This window comes from Rutilus rutilus (genome assembly GCF_951802725.1).
Source record: "Rutilus rutilus genome assembly, chromosome: 7".
Lineage (NCBI taxonomy): Eukaryota > Metazoa > Chordata > Actinopteri > Cypriniformes > Leuciscidae > Rutilus > Rutilus rutilus.
This window is the reverse complement of record NC_140221.1, coordinates 20,615,924-20,637,874: the sequence shown is the minus strand read 5'-3', so window position 1 is coordinate 20,637,874 and position 21,951 is coordinate 20,615,924. Positions and strand designations below refer to the sequence as shown.

Sequence of the window (21,951 nt, the reverse complement as noted above, 5' to 3'; positions counted from 1 at the left end):
AAGTACTGTACATTTGAACACTCACCCAATCACGTGCACAGAGCCGAGTACGCAGTTGAGCATATGGATGAACTCCCATAACAGAAGTGAGCACATGTACGATCACGTATTGCAAGTCAAGATGGTTTGGCGTCTTCATGATGTTATGTTGTACACGAGTTGAAACGCACATAATGTACTAATATACTTTTTTAATAATATACTATTATATCTAATATACTAGTTTACCAAATTGAAACATAAAATAAAAACTTAACCCTTTAACCCTAAAACCCCTATATCTTAACTCATTCATATAAAACTCTCCTGATATTATAGTAACAGAAGAATAAAATAAAGTTTGTTACCTTTTAGAGCTTGGAAATGTTCAGTTTGAGCAGATGTTTTATACCATCATAAATGTCATCATCTGGCACATATTTGATATTGTGAGCTTAGAATTATAAGGTTCTATCTCCGTTTAGGGTAGTTCTGAGATATTGAGCATAGTTTTTACATCCCAGCTGGCAATGGAGAGATGGAACCTTTTTATTTTACTAACTACTAACAAAATATTTTGTTTACAAAAATAACACCACACAGGCATTAATAAACACCTAATGGATCAGATTATGTCAAAAACTCAATTTCGACCAAAAGTGGAGATAGAACCTTATAATTCTAAGCTCGCGATATTCTCAATCATTTTCAACATCTTCAAAATCAAGATTTTTATTGCTGACTGCTTCTTCACCAGATCAACCATCAAGTGACACAGTGACACTAATATTTGATTGCCTTCATTACTTGCTCTGCGGTACATCGCTGAGCCATTTCAAGTTTTGCTGATGATACTTCCAATTCTTTTATTTTCTGCCTGCGGTAACAATGAGTGAAACGTCACTTCATCATTGTGTATCAGACATTGCCACCTTGTGGAATAAAGGTGAATAGCACTTATTCAGTCATCAAAGATTCAATTATTGTTGTGCAGAAAAATTATACATACACTGTAAAAAAATTCTAACCTCCCTAACTCAAAATTTTCTAGTGACTGATAACATCTAAACTTTTCAATTGGCCCAAGTGAAAATCTGTAAATTTAATTTTATAATTTACAGAATTTTACTTGGGCCAATTGAAAAATTTAGATGTTATCAGTCACTAGAAAATTTTGAGTTAGGGAGGTTAGAATTTTTTTACAGTGTACACTGTTACACACCTTGGGTTGTTAACGGAAATACAGGCATTCGTTTGTATTTTCTTTTTCTTGTTTTATTGCTTAAAAATGAATTGATTGAGGAATACTAAGAAGATTGATGTCTAACTTAAAAAAAAAAAAATTAATGAGGAGGAGGGTAGTGATTGACGAGGCATGCATTTAATACATTTAATTATTAATTATTATTTTTTTTTTTTTTATTTATTTTTTTTTTTCTCTGTGTCACACTATAAGAAGACAATCTGTAGAAAATCAGAAAAATGTTCTGCCACGACATTATCTGTTAAGTTTACAGACATTTCCTTTAACCCTAATACATAATGCAATGCGTCATTTAAAGGGGTGGTATAATGCCCTTTTCACAAGATGTAGAATAAGTCTCTGATGTCCCCAGTATGTGAAGTTTTAGCTCAAAATACCCTACAGATATTTTTTAAATAGCATGTTAAAATTGTCGCTTTTTGAGGGTGAGCAAAAACACACCGTTTTTGTGTCTGTTCCTTTAAATGCAAATGAGCTGCTGCTCCCGGCACAGGGGGCGGAGCTACAACGGCTTGTGTCTTGAAAATTACAAAAACTTTTAGTCTTTTATGTTCCAACCAGAGTCAGACAAAGATGGAGAGACTCAAGAAGAAGTGACAACATGTAGACAACCTTTCTGAATGGTTAGTTGATGAATTTATGTAGCTTATGTGTAGTTATCTTCTAGTCATATTCTGTCATGATAATCTATAAATCGTGTTCCTGGGGGCGAGGTTTATGTAAATTTTAGGGTTAGTGATGTCACTAACCCGAGAGGAATGTTGTGTAGTCCCTACCAGCTGTTTGTTGTAGTCCTTAAAAAGCTATTTCTTTAAAAGAAAATATCTCCCTTTGCTTTGAACTTTGAGCGTCGTGACGTTGCAGATGTTGTTTATGCTCAAACAGCAACATTACACACTAACTAAAGTTAAAAAAGTGAAATCATAATCAACCACCCCTTTTAAATATGGGTAAAACACCTGTAAGAAATAAATACCGAAAATTTGTTCATATTAACACAGTACATTGTGCCCTATTTTTACGGAGTTTCTTAGTGCATAAAGTTTTTTTTTCTTCAATTATTCAAAATACCAAAACTATCTTTCTATTAGATAAAGTATTTAAAGGGGTCCTATGCATTTTAATTTTTCCTTTTCATTTAGGGTGTATATGTATCTATTTATACATGTATACGGTCTGCAAAGTTACGAAGCTCAGTGTCCCACAAATATTTTATTCTATCTAACAGAGGATACTACTCCATGACCTGTCTAAAACGCCTAAATATTATTTTCGGAAATATCTTTGTCACAATGTGAAATATTTGCATAATGCCCGCTCAAAGGCAAATGCAAAGAAAGAAGACGAGGCTTCAGTGAATTGTAGTGTTGACGTTGTGTTTAGATGCGAAAGCAAAACCCCTTTGTTTAGCAATCCAAAAATGGATGAAATTAGGAACCAATGGCTCAGATTTATTTATAACTCTGTTCCTGAGCAGTACAACCCAAAAGTTAGATTGTGTACAATGCATTTTATGGAGGACAGCTTTCTGAACCTGCGAGAGTACAACGCCAGCTATACATTTCAGTAGGTTTTTAACTGTATTTTATGTTGTTACATTAGGACATAAAGTTGTTGTAGTGAAAAAGACAAATTAAACTATTTTAACCTTTCTGAAAAATAAGAGAGTTACAAAATAAAAATGTATCAAAATGTTTTGCTCAAGTCGATTCCAGTCTATCTGCTTGATCATCCGCATTTTCAGAATCTGACTCGGGCTCGAACTGATATGTTAATAGCGGCAACATTAAATTGTGTGTTTACAATTTATTTAGAAGCCATGGAAGCTTAAGCTCACAATTATGTTAAGGGGCGTTACATTTCCGACACACACTTGAGCTGTTTGGCCAATCAGATAACTCTGGGCTATTCAGAAGGAGGGGCTTTGTAGAAATCTGCGCTTTTCAGACAAGCTGGGAATAGAGATACTGCAACTACTGTACAGTATGTGAAAAATTATGTGTTTTTAAAGCAGGTTAACCTATTCCATTTCACCCAATAAACAAAATAATGAACTTTTAAAACAGCATCATGACACCTTTAAATAAGCCCTACTTTGTTAGTTTCTGAACAATTTTGTGTAATAAATAAAACACACAATGCAGTAATATACATTTGGTGAAAATTGTGAGTTTTTTTTTTTGCCCTTTTCATGTCATTACATTATTATAGTTATATAATCACTGTTCCAATTTGAATTTTAAGTTTTCTTTTTCATTTTATGTGATCATTTTTATATATTTAATCATTTTAATGTGCTAAAGATTTCTCACAATACTACACCTTTTAGTTTTCATTAGATATTTCCATATTTTCAGGATTCAATTATCCCCATTTTGTTGATTTTTAATACGTTTGTGTTTCAGACTCATTAAGACGTTTGGTCAGGGGAAATCTGATTAGTTTATTGAGTTTTGCAGGAAAACCAAGTTCCCTTTCAAGGGAACTCGAACTGCGTCGATGACGACACTTTGGGGAATGCCCTTAGCGTAATGCATCTGAAGTATGCATGAAACTAATCCAATCCTGATTGGTGCTGCGTCATGACGTAACATGTGATGGCATATAAACCTTATGTAGCCCCGCCCCTTTTCAGCGCTGCGCTCGTTGTCTTTTGACTTCCGGTCTGTATTTTCACAGCGATCTTGCGTATTATGAATGAACGGCTCGTTTTAAAATCTTCCCGGTCTACTGACATTTGTTAAGACATCTGCTTTAAACATTACAATTTACATTAATTAAATCCACTTCAAAAGCTAATTACTCCTGGACAGCAGTGCTATAGAAATATACAGAGCGACTGCAAAAAAACGGAAGTTCAAAGACAATATTCTAAAGATGGCGGCGCCCTCGTTTCTCTGGCGCATAAGGTCTATACAGAAGCTACAAAGGGACGCCGACACACAACAGAGTTAGCTTTTTGCTCTTCAGCAAGCGCTCTGTGTCAAACTGTCTGTCCTTTTTTTGTGTTGTTTGTCCCGTAAGAACTTAAAATAAAGGTCTGCATTGCAATATAGAATCTAGTGGCTTGGATCTCGCGTTTGCCGAGGCAGCGCGTAGATTACGGGTCTACTTTGCAGTAAAGATTCTGTGGCTGGGATCTCGTGTTTGCCGAGGCAGCGCGTAGATTAAAGGTCTGCATTGCAGTATAAAATCTAGTGGCTCGGATCTCGCATTTGCCGAGGCAGCGCAAAGATTACGGGTCTACTCTGCAATAAAGATTCTGTGGCTGGAATTTCGCATTGCCGAGGCAGCGCGTAGATTAAAGGTCTGCATTGCAAAACAGAATCTAGTGGCTCGGATCTCGTGTTTGCAGAGGCAGCGCGTAGTGGGTCTACTCTGCAATAAGATTCTGTGTGGGTGCCAGGCATGAACAGTCAGCTCCTGAGGGTGCTGGCTGTGTTCATTGAGAAATATATCGACGCACACAGCCGTGCTTTTTCGGGTGTTTCAGCCTCGCGCCCGTTGACTTTCTTCTTGAGAGATGAAAGCCAAATATATTGTGAACGACTCGAATCTCGCGAATCTCTGAGATCGTTCGCCAGCTTTGTGGAATGGTACGCGATGCATTAGCTGTACATGTCACATCCTGACATCACGTGTCTTTACAGGATCTTTACTGGATGTGTGTGAACGGACCCACAGATTCCGGAAAATCACTGGCAGTGTGAATCAAACAGATTTAGTCGATCCAAAATCAAACGATCCCGGGACAAATCCCTGGACAGATTATCCGTGTATTTTCCGGAATCTCTGTGTGAAAGGGGCTTTATTGTAACCAATGAAAGTCATCTACATTTCAGTCACATACATGACAGCCAATGACAGTGAAATACATGAACATATTTCATTTGTACTGTCAAATCTGGTGTTGTAAACAACAGTACACTGTTGTACTGTACTGTTACTTGCCAGTAACTTACTGTAGATTTAAATTGATGTTATTTACTGGCAACAATTTGTTCAAAATTAAATGAACATTAAACATTAACAAGTCTTTATCTTTACAGAATAAAACTAAAATAACAGCCTCATGCAAAGCTTTCTGGGAACCAAAATCTGAAGGAAAAACAGAAAAAGGTTGATGAAGATTTCTGGTTTCCAGAATGCTTTGCATTAGATTGTTATTTTATAGTTTTATTCTGTAAAGACAAAGACTTGTTAATGTTTAATGTTCATTTAACTTTGAACAAACTGTTGCCAGTAAATAGCATAAATTTAAATCTACAGTAAGTTACTGGCAAACAGCTGCATAACTACAGCAAATATTTTACAGTGTAGTTATAGGATAATTCTCTTGAGAGGTCCTTGGTTAGACAGACTTCAATTTTCTGTTAACTTCATTTCTGATAACAATTGGTCTTTTTTTGTTCTCCAAAGGCTGGTATGATTCGTACTGATTCTGATGAGTACTTCATTGAGCCTCTGGAGCGAGGAACACAGGAACACGAGGAGAGAGGAAGAGTGCATGTGGTATATCGAAGGTCTGCAGTATTACAAGCTCCTTCAGACATCTCCTTGGATTACCAGCCGATCCGTACGTATCACTGGTTTATTAAAGTCTTGTGTGCATCTGTTGATTCTAGCCTTGTCCAATTTCCTGTGTATGCCTTGGGCTTAGGGTTTTCCACAGCTTCATGTTGTAGATCATTTAATAATGATTGATTTGAAACCTCTCTGTGTACACTCTTAAAAATAAAGGTTCCAAAAGTTTATTTTTTTTACATTGCATTGAATGACATAGAAGAACATTTATTGGTTCCCTAACAAACCTTTCAATGAACAGTTCTAAGTGTGAAGAACATTTTGATAATCTAAAGAACCTTTTGTGGGATGGAAAGGTTCCATGGACGTTAAAGGTTCTTCATTGAACCATAGATGCCAATAAAGAACTATTTTTAAGAGTGTATTTTTCTCTACCTTTTTAGATATTCCTCTGTACTTTTTATTGTACACTGCTATTGTGACAGTGTTTACCCGAGTGACAGGGGTGGCACACGTGTCTATGGTTGCCGACTCGTGCCGCTTTGTCATATTTATGGTTCTTTAGAAACTAGTTAAATTTTTTTCTTCAATCAAATATACACTACCTGTGCTAAACTACCATAAATGGTACATGCTTTTTCCCCTTTTGAATGAATAGTGTTTGTTTGGAGCACATACATTAATTTATTAAAAAAAAAAAAAAAATATATATATATATATATATTATATTGCCTTTGCTCAAATGAAATCAAATGCATCGTGGCACTTTTTAGAAATGGCTTACTAAAGCATGCCAGAAACTCTGAAGTCAGACATTCTTTGTAGGTGGGCCAGCCCATTATTGCTTAACAGCATCTTCCCAACCAGATCACATAAACCTTTTTACAAACCGCCATCAGGGCGTGTGAATGACTGACAGCACTTTCAATTCACAGTTTTTGTTGAAGTAATTTTATAATCACGTTCGAACAGTGGGAAACTCTGGGAAGTCAAGCCCTTTGTGCGGTCATGACCTTTTGAGATTTCCTCTCAATTCAGTCACTTCTAAAGAGTCAAGTGCTTGTGTGGTTGAAGCGGTTGCCATGGTGATGTGATGGCATTCCATTGTCCCAGGTGGGAAACATGCCATAGGCAGAGATGATTACGCTCTCGCTCCTGTTGCTTAGATAGCCACAGCGTGCTGCTTATATGAGGAAAATTCTTCTCTGTTTGGCCAGCAGACCTTGAAGTTATTGTCACTATCAAACCTATTGTGACTTTTAATGTACTACTTTTAAAACCTAACAAATGTTTAGCCGTATTTTAATTACATAAAAGATGCAAGATCCATTTATATGGACAAATCTCTCTCAAGGTAATAAAGGGATAGATCACTCAAAGATGAAAACTCATTTACTCACCCTCAAGTTGTTCCAACAACTTTTGTTTTGCTGAACACAAAAGAAGATATTTTGAATAACATGGGTAACCAAACAGTTGATGCGCCCCATTGCCTTCCATAGTAGAAGTTAATGGGTCCCATCAACTGTTTGGTTACTGACATTCTTCAAAATATCTTCTTTTGTGTTCAGCAGAAGAAATAAATTCAAAAAATAAATGTCCAGTTTGAAACACCTTGAGGGTGAGTAAATGATGACAGAATTTTAATACTTTAGATTTTTTGGATGAACTATCCTTTTAAGTTAAGTTGCTTGTCCAATGTATGGAAATATCTCTATTTTTAACATAGTATCATCTTTATGGTGGCTGGTCTCATGAGCATCAAAAATACAATGATCTAAAGAGACTCAATTGCATGCCTCATTCAGCTGTCTTTCTAAAACATCTCCACTGAGCTCATTCAAACTGTGGCCAGGTAGCAAGCTGCGTAGGTCTAAGAGAAAGTTAATGTCGCTTTGCTGCTTAACCTTACGTTATGTGTTATTTTAACTACTGTCTGGTACACAGGTCAGCTGCTCACTCTCCTGACCAAAGAGAAGTTCTCCTTCCTAAGTGAACGTGTCTTGAGCTCTAAGAAAAGACCAAAGCGTCTATCAGTTTACATTTGCAAGTGTGCAAGTGTCTGTTCTGTAGCTCAAACAGTATAGCATGGTGACGGCAACACCAAGGTTATACAGTAGGTTTGATTCTGTGTCTTGAATATCATATAAGTTGCTTTGGATAAAATATAAGTGGGTTTGTTGCACACTAGGTATCACACAAATTGCTTTTTTTTTTTTGGACATGTAAGGGAATGAAAATTGTGTAGACAACTCAAAAAACTCACTAGAGTCAGTGTAATTTACATAAAACTATCATGCTGATCCATGTTGATAGATGGCTGTGCAGCGTCTAACACCATTGTGGTTTTTGTGATTTTACTGACTTGGATCTTTGAATCTCATTCAGCAAAAGGAATGAATCTTTATTCAAGTAATTTTTTTCATTTTAGCATAATTATTAAATTTTCAATAGCCAGATTCCCCAAAAAAGTCACATACCTACACAAACGTTGATCATATTCAGAAAAATAAAAAAATTATGATGCAGACATTGAAAAATTACAAGACATGGATATGATTAATTCAGAGTCTTCTGGTCCAAGTCATTCCTTGTCAGATGACAACTGCATAGGCTGTACAAGATTGTACAAGAAACAGAAATTATTAGCTCACCAGAATCTTCTGGTCAGAGTTGTTTTTTTGTCATTTGACAGCTTAAATCGGCTCTGTACAGGAAACAGAAATGGACTGCGTTTCTCAAAAGCTCGTAAGGATAGGTAGATCATAGAAATTTACACCGATGGTCTCAAACAACTTAGCTCACAATGCTTTTGAGAAACGTAGCCATGATTAGTTCGCTTTTCCTAGGCTGAATCCAAAATCGCCCCCTATACCCTCAAATATGACATTATTTAAGGGGACAGCCATTTGTAGTGGTGTCCGAAACCATAGTGGACTTTATTGAGTGCACTCATTCAATCCCACATTACACCACAATAACGAGTGTACAGCTGATGTACGCTCAATGGCTGTCCGAATTCGCTAACTCGTTTTCATTCATTCCTTCAAGTGAACTGTATTAGTGGACTAACGTAGGGAAATAGTGATTGAGGGTTTAGGGGGTCATTTCGGATTCAGCCCTAGAGTCTCTCCTCTGGTCCAAGTTGTTCATTTGTCACGTGACTTCTACTCATCTCTGTATTTATTTACAAATTATCATATTATTATCAAAAGATGTGTGTAAATAAACAGTTTTTATAAAGACGTTTAGGAATTATGAACTCATTTCTGTATCCAATAAAGAATATATGCGGCTGTCATGTTGCGTGACAAATGAACAAAAGAGACTCGGACTGGACAAAAGACCCGGGAGGTGAATTAATTCATAATTTATTCCGGAGCCTATGTGGCTGTCACTTGAAGGAAGGAATGACTCGGACCTGAAGACTAATCAATTCTGTTTCCTAGTTATAAATGAAATGGCTAACACAAAAGGAACGAATCGCTCTCTGAGACAACTCGTTGTTCCCGAGTCAAATAAAAGATTTGTTTGAAATGGACAAATCGTTCATGATCCATCACTAGTATCTGCTAACACTAGCTAAACAACTACTGACGGCAGATTTTTATTAAATTTACTGGTGTTTTTAATGATGAACTTTGAATGTTTGATGATGCCAAAGGTAATCTAAATGTAAAATCAAGTAAATAGGCATGCACAACTTTTGTTTATATCCAGGTGTTTAAGAGCTAGATTTGAACTGTATATCACGCTTACCTCTGCCTACACAATTTAGTCCATAATGAGATTAGCAATGGGCCGTCTCACCCTCAGTGTACATAATTCAGGCCATGCTGTTTTAGTCAGTCAAACTCATTCTGTGATGTTGAGCTCTTCTTTAAACAAGCTTGATTGCACAAGGGAAATAAGTATATCATCTGAATGATACTTCTTTTCTAAGCCGTACTCTACGAACACAGTTTTGGGTGTGAATAATGGTAGTGTTCCCCAGGGCCACGGAATAAAAAAAATATTTTTTGCTTTCATGCAGATAAATATCAGCACATCAAGGACCATATTAAAATTGGCTGGAACAACTCCATTATCTGTTTAACATGGTTGCCACACAGCTTTATCAGCATTTCAGTGTGCAGTGGCTGTAATGGATGACACCAAGTCTCTTAAATTACACAACAACAACTTGAAGCACAATTGTCAGATTATAACAGACTTGCCACAGATAACAAATCAGAAATTGCCATCATAATCTAGATTCAGTCTCCCTCCGAAGACTGTGAGTCATCCATCTGAAAGGTCATGAGTCATGACGTCTGGGGGAACAGATAACATCAGGACATTGATGAGCCCATTTAGTGTAAATTGCAGGCCAGGCTGCTGGACACCTACTTTGTCTTGGTTGCAGTGCATGTTCTGTTTACTCCTTAAGTGATATATCACTGGCTGTAAAGATTGGCTCCAGCCCCTGGAGAGATAAGTTTAACCAAAGGGAATAGCAATTATGGTGGTTGACAGTCACGACATACCATGCTGGGTAAGGCACCTATTAGCATGCTGCAGTTGCTAGGCTTTTAATTAAAGATGCAAGATCAAGACCGAAGGAAGGGAGACAAAGACTGTGGTACTTCTGAGAATCCATGTCAGATTGGACTAGAAAGTGTAGAGGTTTAGCACCTTTGGGCTTTTGTATCCAATCTGACAGTGATTCAGGGTTCAATCCAGATTTGGCAAATGGAAAATAGTTGTTTATATTTGAAACGATACCCACTGAGCTTGATGGAATTGGGATACAAACAACTGAGGAAACTGAAAACACATAATCCCTCCACAATGCACTAGTGTATGGTTTCAGAAAATGTCAAGCTGAATATAAAAGGTGAGACGACATAGTGAGATAAAGAGAGCTGTTATCTGAGGACGACTTAACTGAGACTTCTTTTTTTTTTTGTCAACCTTAGTCCGCTTATGGTGGTAGTACAACATTTTTTTTTTGTCTTTTCTTCGTTGCTGTGTTATATTTTAGAGAATGCACTGACATTTCTAACATCAAAACCTTTAACAGATCAGATAACAGAATCTTTAAAGGGAGATTTCACCCAAAAATAAAAATTCTGTCATCATTTATTCACCCTCATGTCTTTTCAAACCTGTATGACTTCTTCCGTGGAACACAAAATAAAAACTAATTTGAAGAACTGTTTTTGTCCACACAATTTAACTCAGTAGGGTCCTTGCATTGGATCCCTTTTACTTTCATAGTATTTACTTTCAGAGAAATGTTTAAAATATGTAAATAATTTTTACTTATGGGTGAAATATCCCTTAAAACATCAAAATAATCATATTAAATAGAAATGGCTGCTGAATATTATTATATTTTAAAGGAAAAGCAATTACTTTTGTACATCTTGTGTTCAAAATTCAAACAGTTTGTATGTGTGACCATTCAAATACTTAAAAAATATAACATAACAATATGGCTTATTTTAAGCATTAAAAGCATATTTGGTTTTGCCTTTCGGCCCAGTGGCTCCAGAAATTCGTTTTGGCCAAGAATTTATTAGTCTTTTCAATTGTTTATTTTTTTTCTATTTTTTTTCCCCCATAGTTTCAGGTGTTTCATTAGGCTGAAAGAGAGAACAAGGATAGCTAGTATTAGTGCAGATTTACTTCTAAAGCTTCTAAAGTTGCCCATCTGTTGTCTCCAATGCTGTAGACCTTGGGTTCACTAAGTGAAAGCTCCAGAAGCAAGGACAGTTGGCTTCTCTGACACATTAAGGATCAGCAGAGTTAAGCTATGTGGTTACAGTGAACACAAGGGCTTAAATTGTGAGTAATTACATCCCTGAAAGAGCCAATCCAAAGTCCCCTCCTCTTCCATTGTGCTGTCAAAGACTTCAAAATAAATATTTTCCCACATCAAGAATAAAAGGCCTTTAAAGTGCCTTTTCATTGGACTAAATAGCTTTAAATAGCTAGCGTCTTTGTTCTTTCCCAGCCTACATGATCGTGAAGACTCATAAACACGTCAGATTTGCACTAGCACTTCTGAGTCGGAAGTTCTTAGAGTATTAATTGGTATAAACAAAGTCATAGAAGATGATATTTGCATGTGCCTGGAGGCGGATGGCATCATCTTAGAAAACACTTTGTAGTTTAGCTGATTAGCAAACTGTTGGTGTCCACAGTTTTCATCATGAGACTATTGGAAATGTCTTGATCAGGGGATCTTAGCAAAGTAGATGATTAAAGCAACATTATGTTATTAAGCATAATTCTTATGTTCACAAGATAGGAAACACTGTTTAGGGGAATTTTTATGTTCTTTCTTATCTAGCACTGTATCCACTTTAATTGTTAAAAATTACTAAATACAAAATAAACAACCAAAAGGGGATGAGATGAGTCTGTCATGAAAATATTGTGGTCCATCAAAGAATGAAACATTCTGGTTCTGTATGATGTGTTAAGATGTAAAATGGCATGGCTAAGAGAACCCAGAGCCTGTTGAGACAACTATTGCCAGTTGCAGAACTTCATTTGCATTACACAGATATTGCAGACATAATACGTAGTCTTAGAATAAGTAAGTCTTTAATAAGTGCAAATTCAGCATACCTTTAGGCCAACTTCAGATGTATACTATTCGGTTTGAATATCCTATAACCATGTTTAACAGAGGATATAAAGCTGATCTTGCCTGGGGCACTCACATTTTTTAAAAGTAAATGCTTTGGAGCAGAAAACCGGAAACATATACTTGCTTATATTATAATACTGTATGGTGAGAGTGAATGAATTTGGTTTTTGGTTTCCATAATTCTTCCTGAAGGTTTGTACCATGAACGATTCTGATCCTTGAGTCAAAGAAAGAATTGCGTGCTTCCATCTTTTATTCTTGGGTAAAGCATTTTTTGTAGTGAAATATTAATGTTTAATTCAACCCTGCATGATGGGAAATGGACTTCTCAGCTGAGGAGCTACTCAAGTTTATTAAGCTAAAAGCCACACAATGAATTCTGATAAATGGCTAATGTAACGTTTTTTTTAAAAACTATAGCTCATGAATATCTGCTATTGCTCTTGTTCAGCAAATATGCACAACTTTTAAACAAGTTTTAAATGGAACCACTAAACAGAACTTCTTATGCCAAGTTTGCCTTTTTGTCAGATAGGCAGAGATATATATGTACAGCCCTCCAATTCTCCATCGGTGAGTCTTTTCTTCTCGAACTTCATCTCCTGTCAGTCAAAAGGAGAATATTGCGTCAAATGTGTGGTGCAATTTACCTCTCAAATGAATTGTTCTGTGAAATGAATTATTAAGGCACTGTTCTTTCCATATTCCCTTTTGAAAATAATTTGTAATAGTTGATACATTTTTTCCATGAGCCATTGTTGTAATTATCCTAAAGTCTTGGCTCTGAAAGTGTGTCAAGTTGAGGACAACCTTGAAAAGCAGTTTCACAACATTTGAATGTGTCATAGATTTGGGGAGTTACTCTGTGAGTCTCTGTCCCATTGAATCACCCCTGTGCCATGCCATCTGGCAGTGAAACAGATCTGGTTTTAGTAACATCCCACAATGCCCTTCTTCTTTCCTGTCTCTTTAGCTTTGCTGGAATTAGATACCAGCAAATAGACAAAATTCTTAGAATTCTTGGCCCGTAGAATGATGTCATAACCATTGCGTATTTTATTCCGTAAGTAATTTATTAACAGAATAAAAGAAAAGAGGGAAATCTTCAAGAGCTGGCAGAGAATCATGCTCAGTGACTGAAGTTATTGTCCAAGAATGTATTCCTTTTAAGACACTAATGTGGATTTATTATGCAGTAAGTTTCTTTTCATGCCCCTCCTTATATAGCTTCTGGCTTTTATGCAGTTTTAAATGAGTAAAAACCACCTGCAAGGCAGCAAGACTTTGCATGTGTGCTGTTATCAGCTGGTTTACTTTATTGCAAGGTATTTGTGAATGTAAATGGACTGTTGTAAATGTTTATTCTGGAGTTAATGGTTTTTTATGGACTAATGTTTATCACGTGCAGCTCCTAATGACATTTTTTTTTACGTTTTTCACTTGCTTTCTAGCAATAATTGTACTTTTTCAATGCACCTGGCTTAACTTATTCAAGGCTTAATATTAGGTTCTATCTGCATTTTCATCAATGTGGCCACATATGTTTTTGTTTTGACATGCCTCCCCCTCCCCCTCCCCCTCCCTCTCCCCCTCCCCCTCCCCCCTCTCTCTCTCTAGCCCTTTTCACACAGAGATTCCGGAAAATACACGGATAAAGTGACCCGGGATTTGACCCGGGTTCATTTGATTTTGGTTCATTCACACTGCCAGTGATTTTCCGGAATCAGAGAGCGCGTTCACACACAACCCGTGTATGTCCCAGAAAGACACGTGACATCGATGTGACTTGTAATGTCTCAGCAGCGTCTTCAGTTTGCTTATGAGCTGCGATTTCTCTCTCGAGAAACCACGCTTGTGCATTTATTTCTCGATCATAAAATTGCGCATTTCGTTCCGTTTCACAGCTGGCGAACGATCCCGGCTTCAGCGTCATCACTACGACACGGCATTATTACGGCTTTTGTTCACACAGCGCGCGTCCCGGGACTGAACACGGCAATGTTACTAGGTCCCCAACCCGGCATCGATCCCGGCATTAAACCCGGGTCGTGTTTGCGTTCACACAGAAGGCGTTCCGGCAATTTGCCGGCAATTTCCCGGGTTCAATGCGCTGTGTGAAAGGGGCTTCTCTGAGGGGAGGGGTGGTGTGGTGGGAGGGGAGGGGTGATGGTGGGGGGTGGGGGGCTGCTTCCTGCATTCAATGGAGCGTAATGGGCAGTATTTGGAGAGCACACCACATGAGGTTTTCATCCTCATGAATTAATTATAGACGTTCATTCGTTTACTTTCACGGTGCAATGTGCAAGGTTGACAGAAGGCCTTTGAGAGCTGAACCCAATGACACCAACTGTTTTTATATTATATTTACAGCATAAACAACAATATATAAGCATGACAGGTTGAATGACAGCATACAGTGCTCTCCTCTTCCCCCTCCTGACTTTCAAGGATATTGTGTTTTGAGACATTGGTGATAGCTGTCATATGTCCTATCAGTTTCACAGATGTTTGAAAGCCTGTCATGACAGCTTGAGTACACTTCTGATTTTAATAAAAACCATAACACACTTAAACAGTATCATATGAGCAAAAGTGCCTAAAGTCAAATCACAGTACTGGAATTAAGTAAAACAGCACAAATGTAAGTGGGAAGTTGTTTTTGTACAACAATTAACTTAGAGAATATTATAGAATAACTTCAACATCAGAAAAAAAATGGTTATTTGTTTCAAATATTTTTTTCTCTACCAATATATTGGAAAAAAGGCAAAACATAAAGCTTTGCATGTCGCCAATCAACACACAGACTAAAATTTTGGTTTGACGTACATGATCCGTACATATCAAATGATCTGTAACACAGCAATAGTGACACAGTAAAAACTTTTTTTACTCACATAAGTGTGTTGCGCCGTTCCTGTCGGATCCAATATAGAAGGCACAGCATTGTTTTTTAATTTCAGACTCTCTGCAAATCCAATGCAGCTACTGTTTTTCCACAACCTGGGACTGCACAACATCTTGCACTCTTCAAAGGCATGTTTATCGCTTGGTTGCTCGATCGAGTGTTAGCATCACGTCTGTTGTTTACCTACTACTACTAGTCGTGCTCGAATCAGTGGGCGGGGCTACTGAACTTAAGAGTTTGTGATGTCACCAACCCGGGAAGAAGCTTGTTGTAGTCCCTACCAGCCGTTTGTTGTAGTCCTTAAAAATCAATTTCTGTTAAAGAAAATATCTCCCTTTGCATTGAACTTTGAGAGTTGTAACTTTGCAGATGTTGTTTATGCTCAAACACCAACATTACACACTAACTAAATTTAAAAAACGTTAAATGATAATCAAGGACCCCTTTAACTAATGGGACCTTACTGCAAAGTAATACCAAGATTTTATGTAAAATAAATGCAGTCAACCTCTAGGCACAAAAAAGAAAAAAAATGCTAATTAATTATAATTCATCAAAGAATCCTGAAATTTTTTTACCACAGTTTCCTCTTTTTTTCCTTTTTTTTTTTTTTTATAAATAAATATTAAGCAGCACAATTGTTTTTTAGCATTGGTAATAAGAAATGTTTCTTGAGTTTACATGGACCCTAATGATCTAATTGTAACCAGACTAGTGTCAACTATGTCAATGTCAAATTTATTTCTAGAGCATAGTTTACAACAACTAAGAGTTGACCAAAGTGCTTTACATTGATACAAATATAACAACATTCAAAACAAAAACAAAACAATACAGGAGATGATATTAATCTATGATACATAATACATATACAGCCATGTTTTTTTTTTTTTTAGCTTAGATTTAAAATCAGAAAGTGTTTGAGCAGTTCTAACACACAGTGGGAGGCTATTCCACAGTTTTGGGGCAATAACAGAAAAGGCCTGATCCCCTCTCAATCTTAGTCTGCTCTTTAAAACAAAGTAAAGAAGCAACGTAGGTGAATGGTTAGTATGTGAAAACAGTGGGAAACTCTGTGTATTCATGCAGTGTGCGCATGTCAAAAAAATCGATTCCGATTTGAAGCTTGTGACATATAAATGCGAACATCAACCCGATCACTTTATTTAGCGTTCATGTAAACACTGTGTTCGGGTTCATCAATATGAATGAATTAATTCTGATTGAAACAAAAGGTGTCCATGTGCTGAAGACTGGAGTTATGATGCTGAAAATTCAGCTTTGTCATCAAAGGAATAAATTAAATTTGAATTATTAATTAAAACTGATTTAAACATTTCTGGATAAATATATTTACAAAAGCTGAATATGTCTTGTTTAAACTATTTAAAATGTAACTACAGGTGAAACTCGAAAAATTAGAATATCGTGCAAAAGTTCAGATGCAAAAGCCTCTAAGTGCCATCTGAAATTTTCTTCTAGAATTTTCATTTTTATCAAGCTTGTATGTTTATATTCAGTTATTTCACTTTAATGGCAATGAAAATGACCTATTAATTGTCATTAAAGTGAAATTACTGAACTTAAACATACAAGCTTGAAAAAAATGAAAATTTCAGATGACACTTAGAGGCTTTTGCATCTGAAGTCTTCATTTATTTCAGTAATTCAACTTAAAAGGGGAAACTAATATATTATATAGACTCATTTCATGCAAAGTGAGATATTTCAAGCCTTTATATGTTACAATTTTGATGATTATGGCTTACAGCTTATGAAAACCCCAAATTCAAAATCTCAGAAAATTAGAATATTACATGAAATCAATAAATAATAAAAAGATTTTAAATACAGAAATGTCGGCCCTCTGAAAAGTATAATCATGCATATGTACTCAGTACTTGGTTTGGGCCCCTTTTGCATGAATTACTGCCTCAATGCGGAGTGGCATGGATGCTATCAGCCTGTGGCACTACTGAGGTGTTATGGAAGACGAGGATGCTTCAATAGCGGCCTTCAGCTCTTCTGCATTGTTCTGTCTCATGTCTCTCATCTTTCTCTTGGCAATGCCCCATAGATTCTCTGTGGGGTTAAGGTCAGGCGAGTTTGCTGGCCAATCAAGCACAGTAATCCCATGGTCATTGAACCAGGTTTTGGTTCATTTGGCAGTGTGGGTAGATACCAAGTCCTGCTGGAAAATGAAGTCAGCATCTCCATAAAGCTTGTCTGCTGAAGGAAGCATTAAGTGCTCTAAAATGTCCTGGTAGACGGCTGTGTTGACTCTGGACTTAATAAAGCACGGTGGACCAAAGTCCTCTTTTCTGATGAGAGCAAATTTTCATTCTCATTTGGAAACCAAGGTCCCAGAGTCTGGAGGAAGAATGGAGAGGCACACAATCCAAGAAGTCCAGTGTGAAGTTTCCACAGTCTGTGTTGGTTTGGGGAGCCATGTCATCGGCTGGTGTTGGTCTACTGTGCTTTATTAAGTCCAGAGTCAACGCAGCCGTCTACCAGGACATTTTAGAGCACTTCATGCTTCCTTCAGCAGACAAGTTTTATGGAGATGCTGACTTCATTTTCCAGCAGGACTTGGTATCTGCCCACACTGCCAAATTAACCAAAACCTGGTTCAATGACCATGGGATTACTGTGCTTGATTGGCCAGCAAACTCACCTGACCTTAACCCCATAGAGAATCTATGGGGCATTGCCAAGAGAAAGATGAGAGACATGAGACAGAACAATGCAGAAGATCTGAAGCTATTGAAGCATCCTGGTCTTCTATAACACCTCAGTAGTGCCACAGGCTGATAGCATCCATGCCACTCTGCATTGAGGCAGTAATTCATGCAAAAGGGGCCCAAACCAAGTACTAAGTACATATGCATGATTATACTTTTCAGAGGGCCGACATTTCTGTAAAATTAAAATCCTTTTTTAAATTTTTTTTTTAATGTAATATTCAAATTTTCTGAGATTTTGAATTTGGGGTTTTCATAAGCTGTAAGCCATAATTATAACAAATAAAGGTTTGAAATATCTCACTTTGCATGTAATGAGTCTATATGATATATTAGTTTCACCTTTTAAGTTGAATTACTGAAATAAATTACCTTTTGCACTATATTCAAGTTTTTCGAGTTTCACCTGTATACTACAAAGCCTTTTTAGAGAGTAATCTATTGTGCATTAATTATGCTGTCAAATTATGCATTTTCTGCCGGAGACTAAACATATGAGGCCAAAAATACAAGTTATTTCTCATAATCAAACATGACAGGCCAGGGTTTGCCACGCATTGAAAAGTCTTGAATTGTGCACAGATTCAGAATAATTGAACTGCCGGAATTAGCTCACCTGCCCAGTGTACGATCCACAGTTGGCCAGTACATGTTTGCCCAGCTGCATGTGTTTTAGTAGGTATTAATTTCATACAATATAATTTCTTAATATATATTTTCTTTATTCCTAGGCATCTTTCAATATTTGGATCCTGTTCATTCTAACAAACAGAATCATTAAGAAAAGAGAAACGTTTGACATTCAGTATATTTTGATTGTGAGCTGCAGGCTGGGTGACATGAATGGGATAATAATTAAAACTGATTTGCTTCATACCTGCTTTCACTGTGGAAGAAAATGAGAATTGACACCAGAGATCACAGATAACATCAAGTCTCATTGGGATATAGAACATATTTTTTCTCTCCCATCTTAATGGATTCAGTGTATTTAATAGCTAAAAAGTTGATTCTGTTTTATCTGACGTCTTCAGAGAACTTTATAGAGATTTACAGAGAAATTTACAGAGGCCCTTTGACCAAACAGAAAAAGATGATCATTTATTAAGCTCACAATAAGATACTTAGAGTCGTAATTAAAAATTAAAGATCACCCGACTGCCTCAAATAAGGCCGAGAATGTTCATGATGTACAGTAAACACACCATACTCCAGCTTTAGGAGGCCGGCATTTGCTAACTCAGCTGCTCTCGTTTACAAGAGTTCTCTTATGTCCTAATAAAGAGTTAAAGTAGCTCCCGGCACATTAGATCACAGCTAGTGGTGTTATACTTGAGTGCCACGTGGAAGAATTCCATCAAAACTGCCTCCTGCAGAATCTTTTGATCCTGATGCTGTTTGTTATTAACACACTGTTGCCTGCTAATTCTTTATACTTCCAGGGAAGAAACACCACCTTCGCCCATCAAAGAGATGGTCGTTAATCCTCACACAAGTTTTCTGTAAGGAGAGCAGAGGGATCTATTTTCTAAACCAAGATAGAATAGGGGAAAAAAAAGCAAAATCCAATCACACTGTTCGTGTCGAGAGACACTGCATAGATCCCTTTTACGTCCTTGAATAAAACGGTAATTGGATTCATATATGGTTTTAGCATGCCCAATTTGCTTATCAAATAATTTCAGAGTAAGCGGATTTCATGATGATAAAGGGGCTCTGTAACTGTCAACTCAATTTGTTCATTTTGTCCCATTAAGAATGCTTTCATCATGACAGCGTGCACATTTCTTACATTCATTATACTTGTATGTAATCATGCAAAATTGTGCTTTTATGTAGAATCTTTCTATTTTAAGTAGACATCCGTGTAGACTTTTTCTCTGAGAACAAAATGAATGTCATTTTCAGCACTCTAAAATATGGTGAGCACATCTGATAATAATGTAAAATCAAAATAATGTAAAACGAGTTAAACCAAGGCTCATGATCTTCCAAATGTTTCTTTGTGCCATCATTTTAAAATATGTGACCCTGGACCACAAAACCAGTCACATGGGTAATTTTTTTTTTTCAATTGAGATGTATACATCATCTGAAAGCTGAATAAATAAGCTTTTCATTGATTCATTGGTTTGTTAGGCTAGGATAGGACTATATTTGGCCGTGATTTTAAAGTTTTCCATTTATGTTTGCGATTGTGCTGCATTCACTCACAAAAATAATTGTTTTATATATTTACTGTAGGAGATGTACAAAATATCTTCATGGAACATGATCTTTACTTAATATCCTAATGATAAAAGAAATTGGCATAAAAGAAAAATCGATAGTTTTGACCCATACAAAGTATATAAGTGTGACTTATGACATATGCCATGTATGCATCCAGTTTCTCCTCCACAGCAGTCTGCCACCTCCTGAATTTTTATTGTGCAGAGCGTGGCTGACAAGGCAAACCCACTCATGTTTTACAATTGAAGAATCGAAATGAGATCAAGTTGAGGGGAACACAAACACACATTTGTTTTTTCTGTCATAGTGGGGACCTTACTTGGTCTACTGTTGTTGTTTTACTGAGGTAATGATATTTTCTGTCCCCTAATTAGGGGTGTCGCTAGATAGATCCTTGTCTGATAAATATAGCTGATAAATCCTTGTCTGATGATGGAGAGATTAACGTATACCATCCTCAGAGTCATTTACCCATATAATATATTTCCGCATTTTTTTTGTGCATTTTCTATCAGCTGTTCAGAATGTGAACTAGCAATGGCAGATTCGTGAATGAATCTCTCGGTCAAATGGTTTTTCAAGAAGGTCTAAAAATTGTTTGCGATTTAGTTTAATTGATTCAGACACTTTACTTGTGCACTGAATCATTTGAATTTTTTTCTCACAACACAACAGGATATTACAAATAAAAAGACAGCTGGATGAGGTGATATTTACTTACTATGAAACAAAACTTGCAAATGTATAAGACATTGTGTGTCAACGATGAAGCAGCTCTTTATTTCTTTTATTACCTCACTGTTATATGCTAGGAGGCGCTATGACACATCTTCTGAAAGTGTATTGAATCTGATCAAAACACATGCGAAGACGACGCAGAAACAAGTGATCTCATATGTAATCATATGCATATTTAAAATAATGCAATCATCAACGTTAAAAGGCATATTAATCAAAACTGCCTAATGTTACTGAATGGAATGTTGACCCAGGACAAGTTATGGGACTGTGAAGCTTTAGGGGTGTTGATGGACTCGATCTATATGATCTGTATGTTTTCATCATCGTTCTGAATCCGATCCAGATGTAGTCTTTGACAAAAGCGTGATTTTCTCAACTTTTTGCGCAAAATGTAGCTTTTTTATACCCTGGTAATCCAGAGTTCTCGCAAGAGCACAAGTTGAATTTGCTCAGCGAGTTACTCTGGTGTCGAGTAATGGTGCTCATTAAATATGCCCCTCGATCTGAGCTGCACCAATCACATCGGGTTATCTGATATAGGCGGGCCAGAGGCGAGCTAACAGATGACGACAGCGCTGTGACGTAGAAGTCATTAGTAAACATTGCAAGATGGCTATGGATGAACACCAGTTGTTTGAAACGGCTTTGGCCGCTACAATGAACGAGTTAGACTTGGCTTTTTATCTAAAACAGGAACAGAAGACGCCGCTCGAATCGTTCCTTTGCAAGAAGAACGTTTTTGCTGTTTTGCCGACCGGATACGTTAAGAGTCTAATCTACCAGTTAGCTCCGCTGGTAGCTAAGCGCATGGGGTTTATTGTTGTGAATGATTGGTCGTAGTGTTATCCTATTGCGTGCAGTGGGATTTTCAAATGCATGCTTGGTGCCGCCCCTCGAGCTGGCCGATTTTCATTAGTCTACG

The 21,951-nt window shown here is 36.9% G+C and overlaps 1 protein-coding gene across 1 annotated transcript in view; it reads left to right on the top strand.

Annotated features, from left to right (window-relative positions):
* The window catches only part of adamts3 (ADAM metallopeptidase with thrombospondin type 1 motif, 3), a 139,440-nt gene that overhangs the window by 20,137 nt on the left and 97,352 nt on the right, over positions 1 to 21,951 (top strand). Inside the window, exon 4 of the mRNA XM_084415226.1 lies at positions 5,663 to 5,819. Coding sequence (XP_084271352.1) covers positions 5,663 to 5,819 — 157 coding nt within the window. The remainder of the gene's footprint in view (positions 1 to 5,662; positions 5,820 to 21,951) is intronic.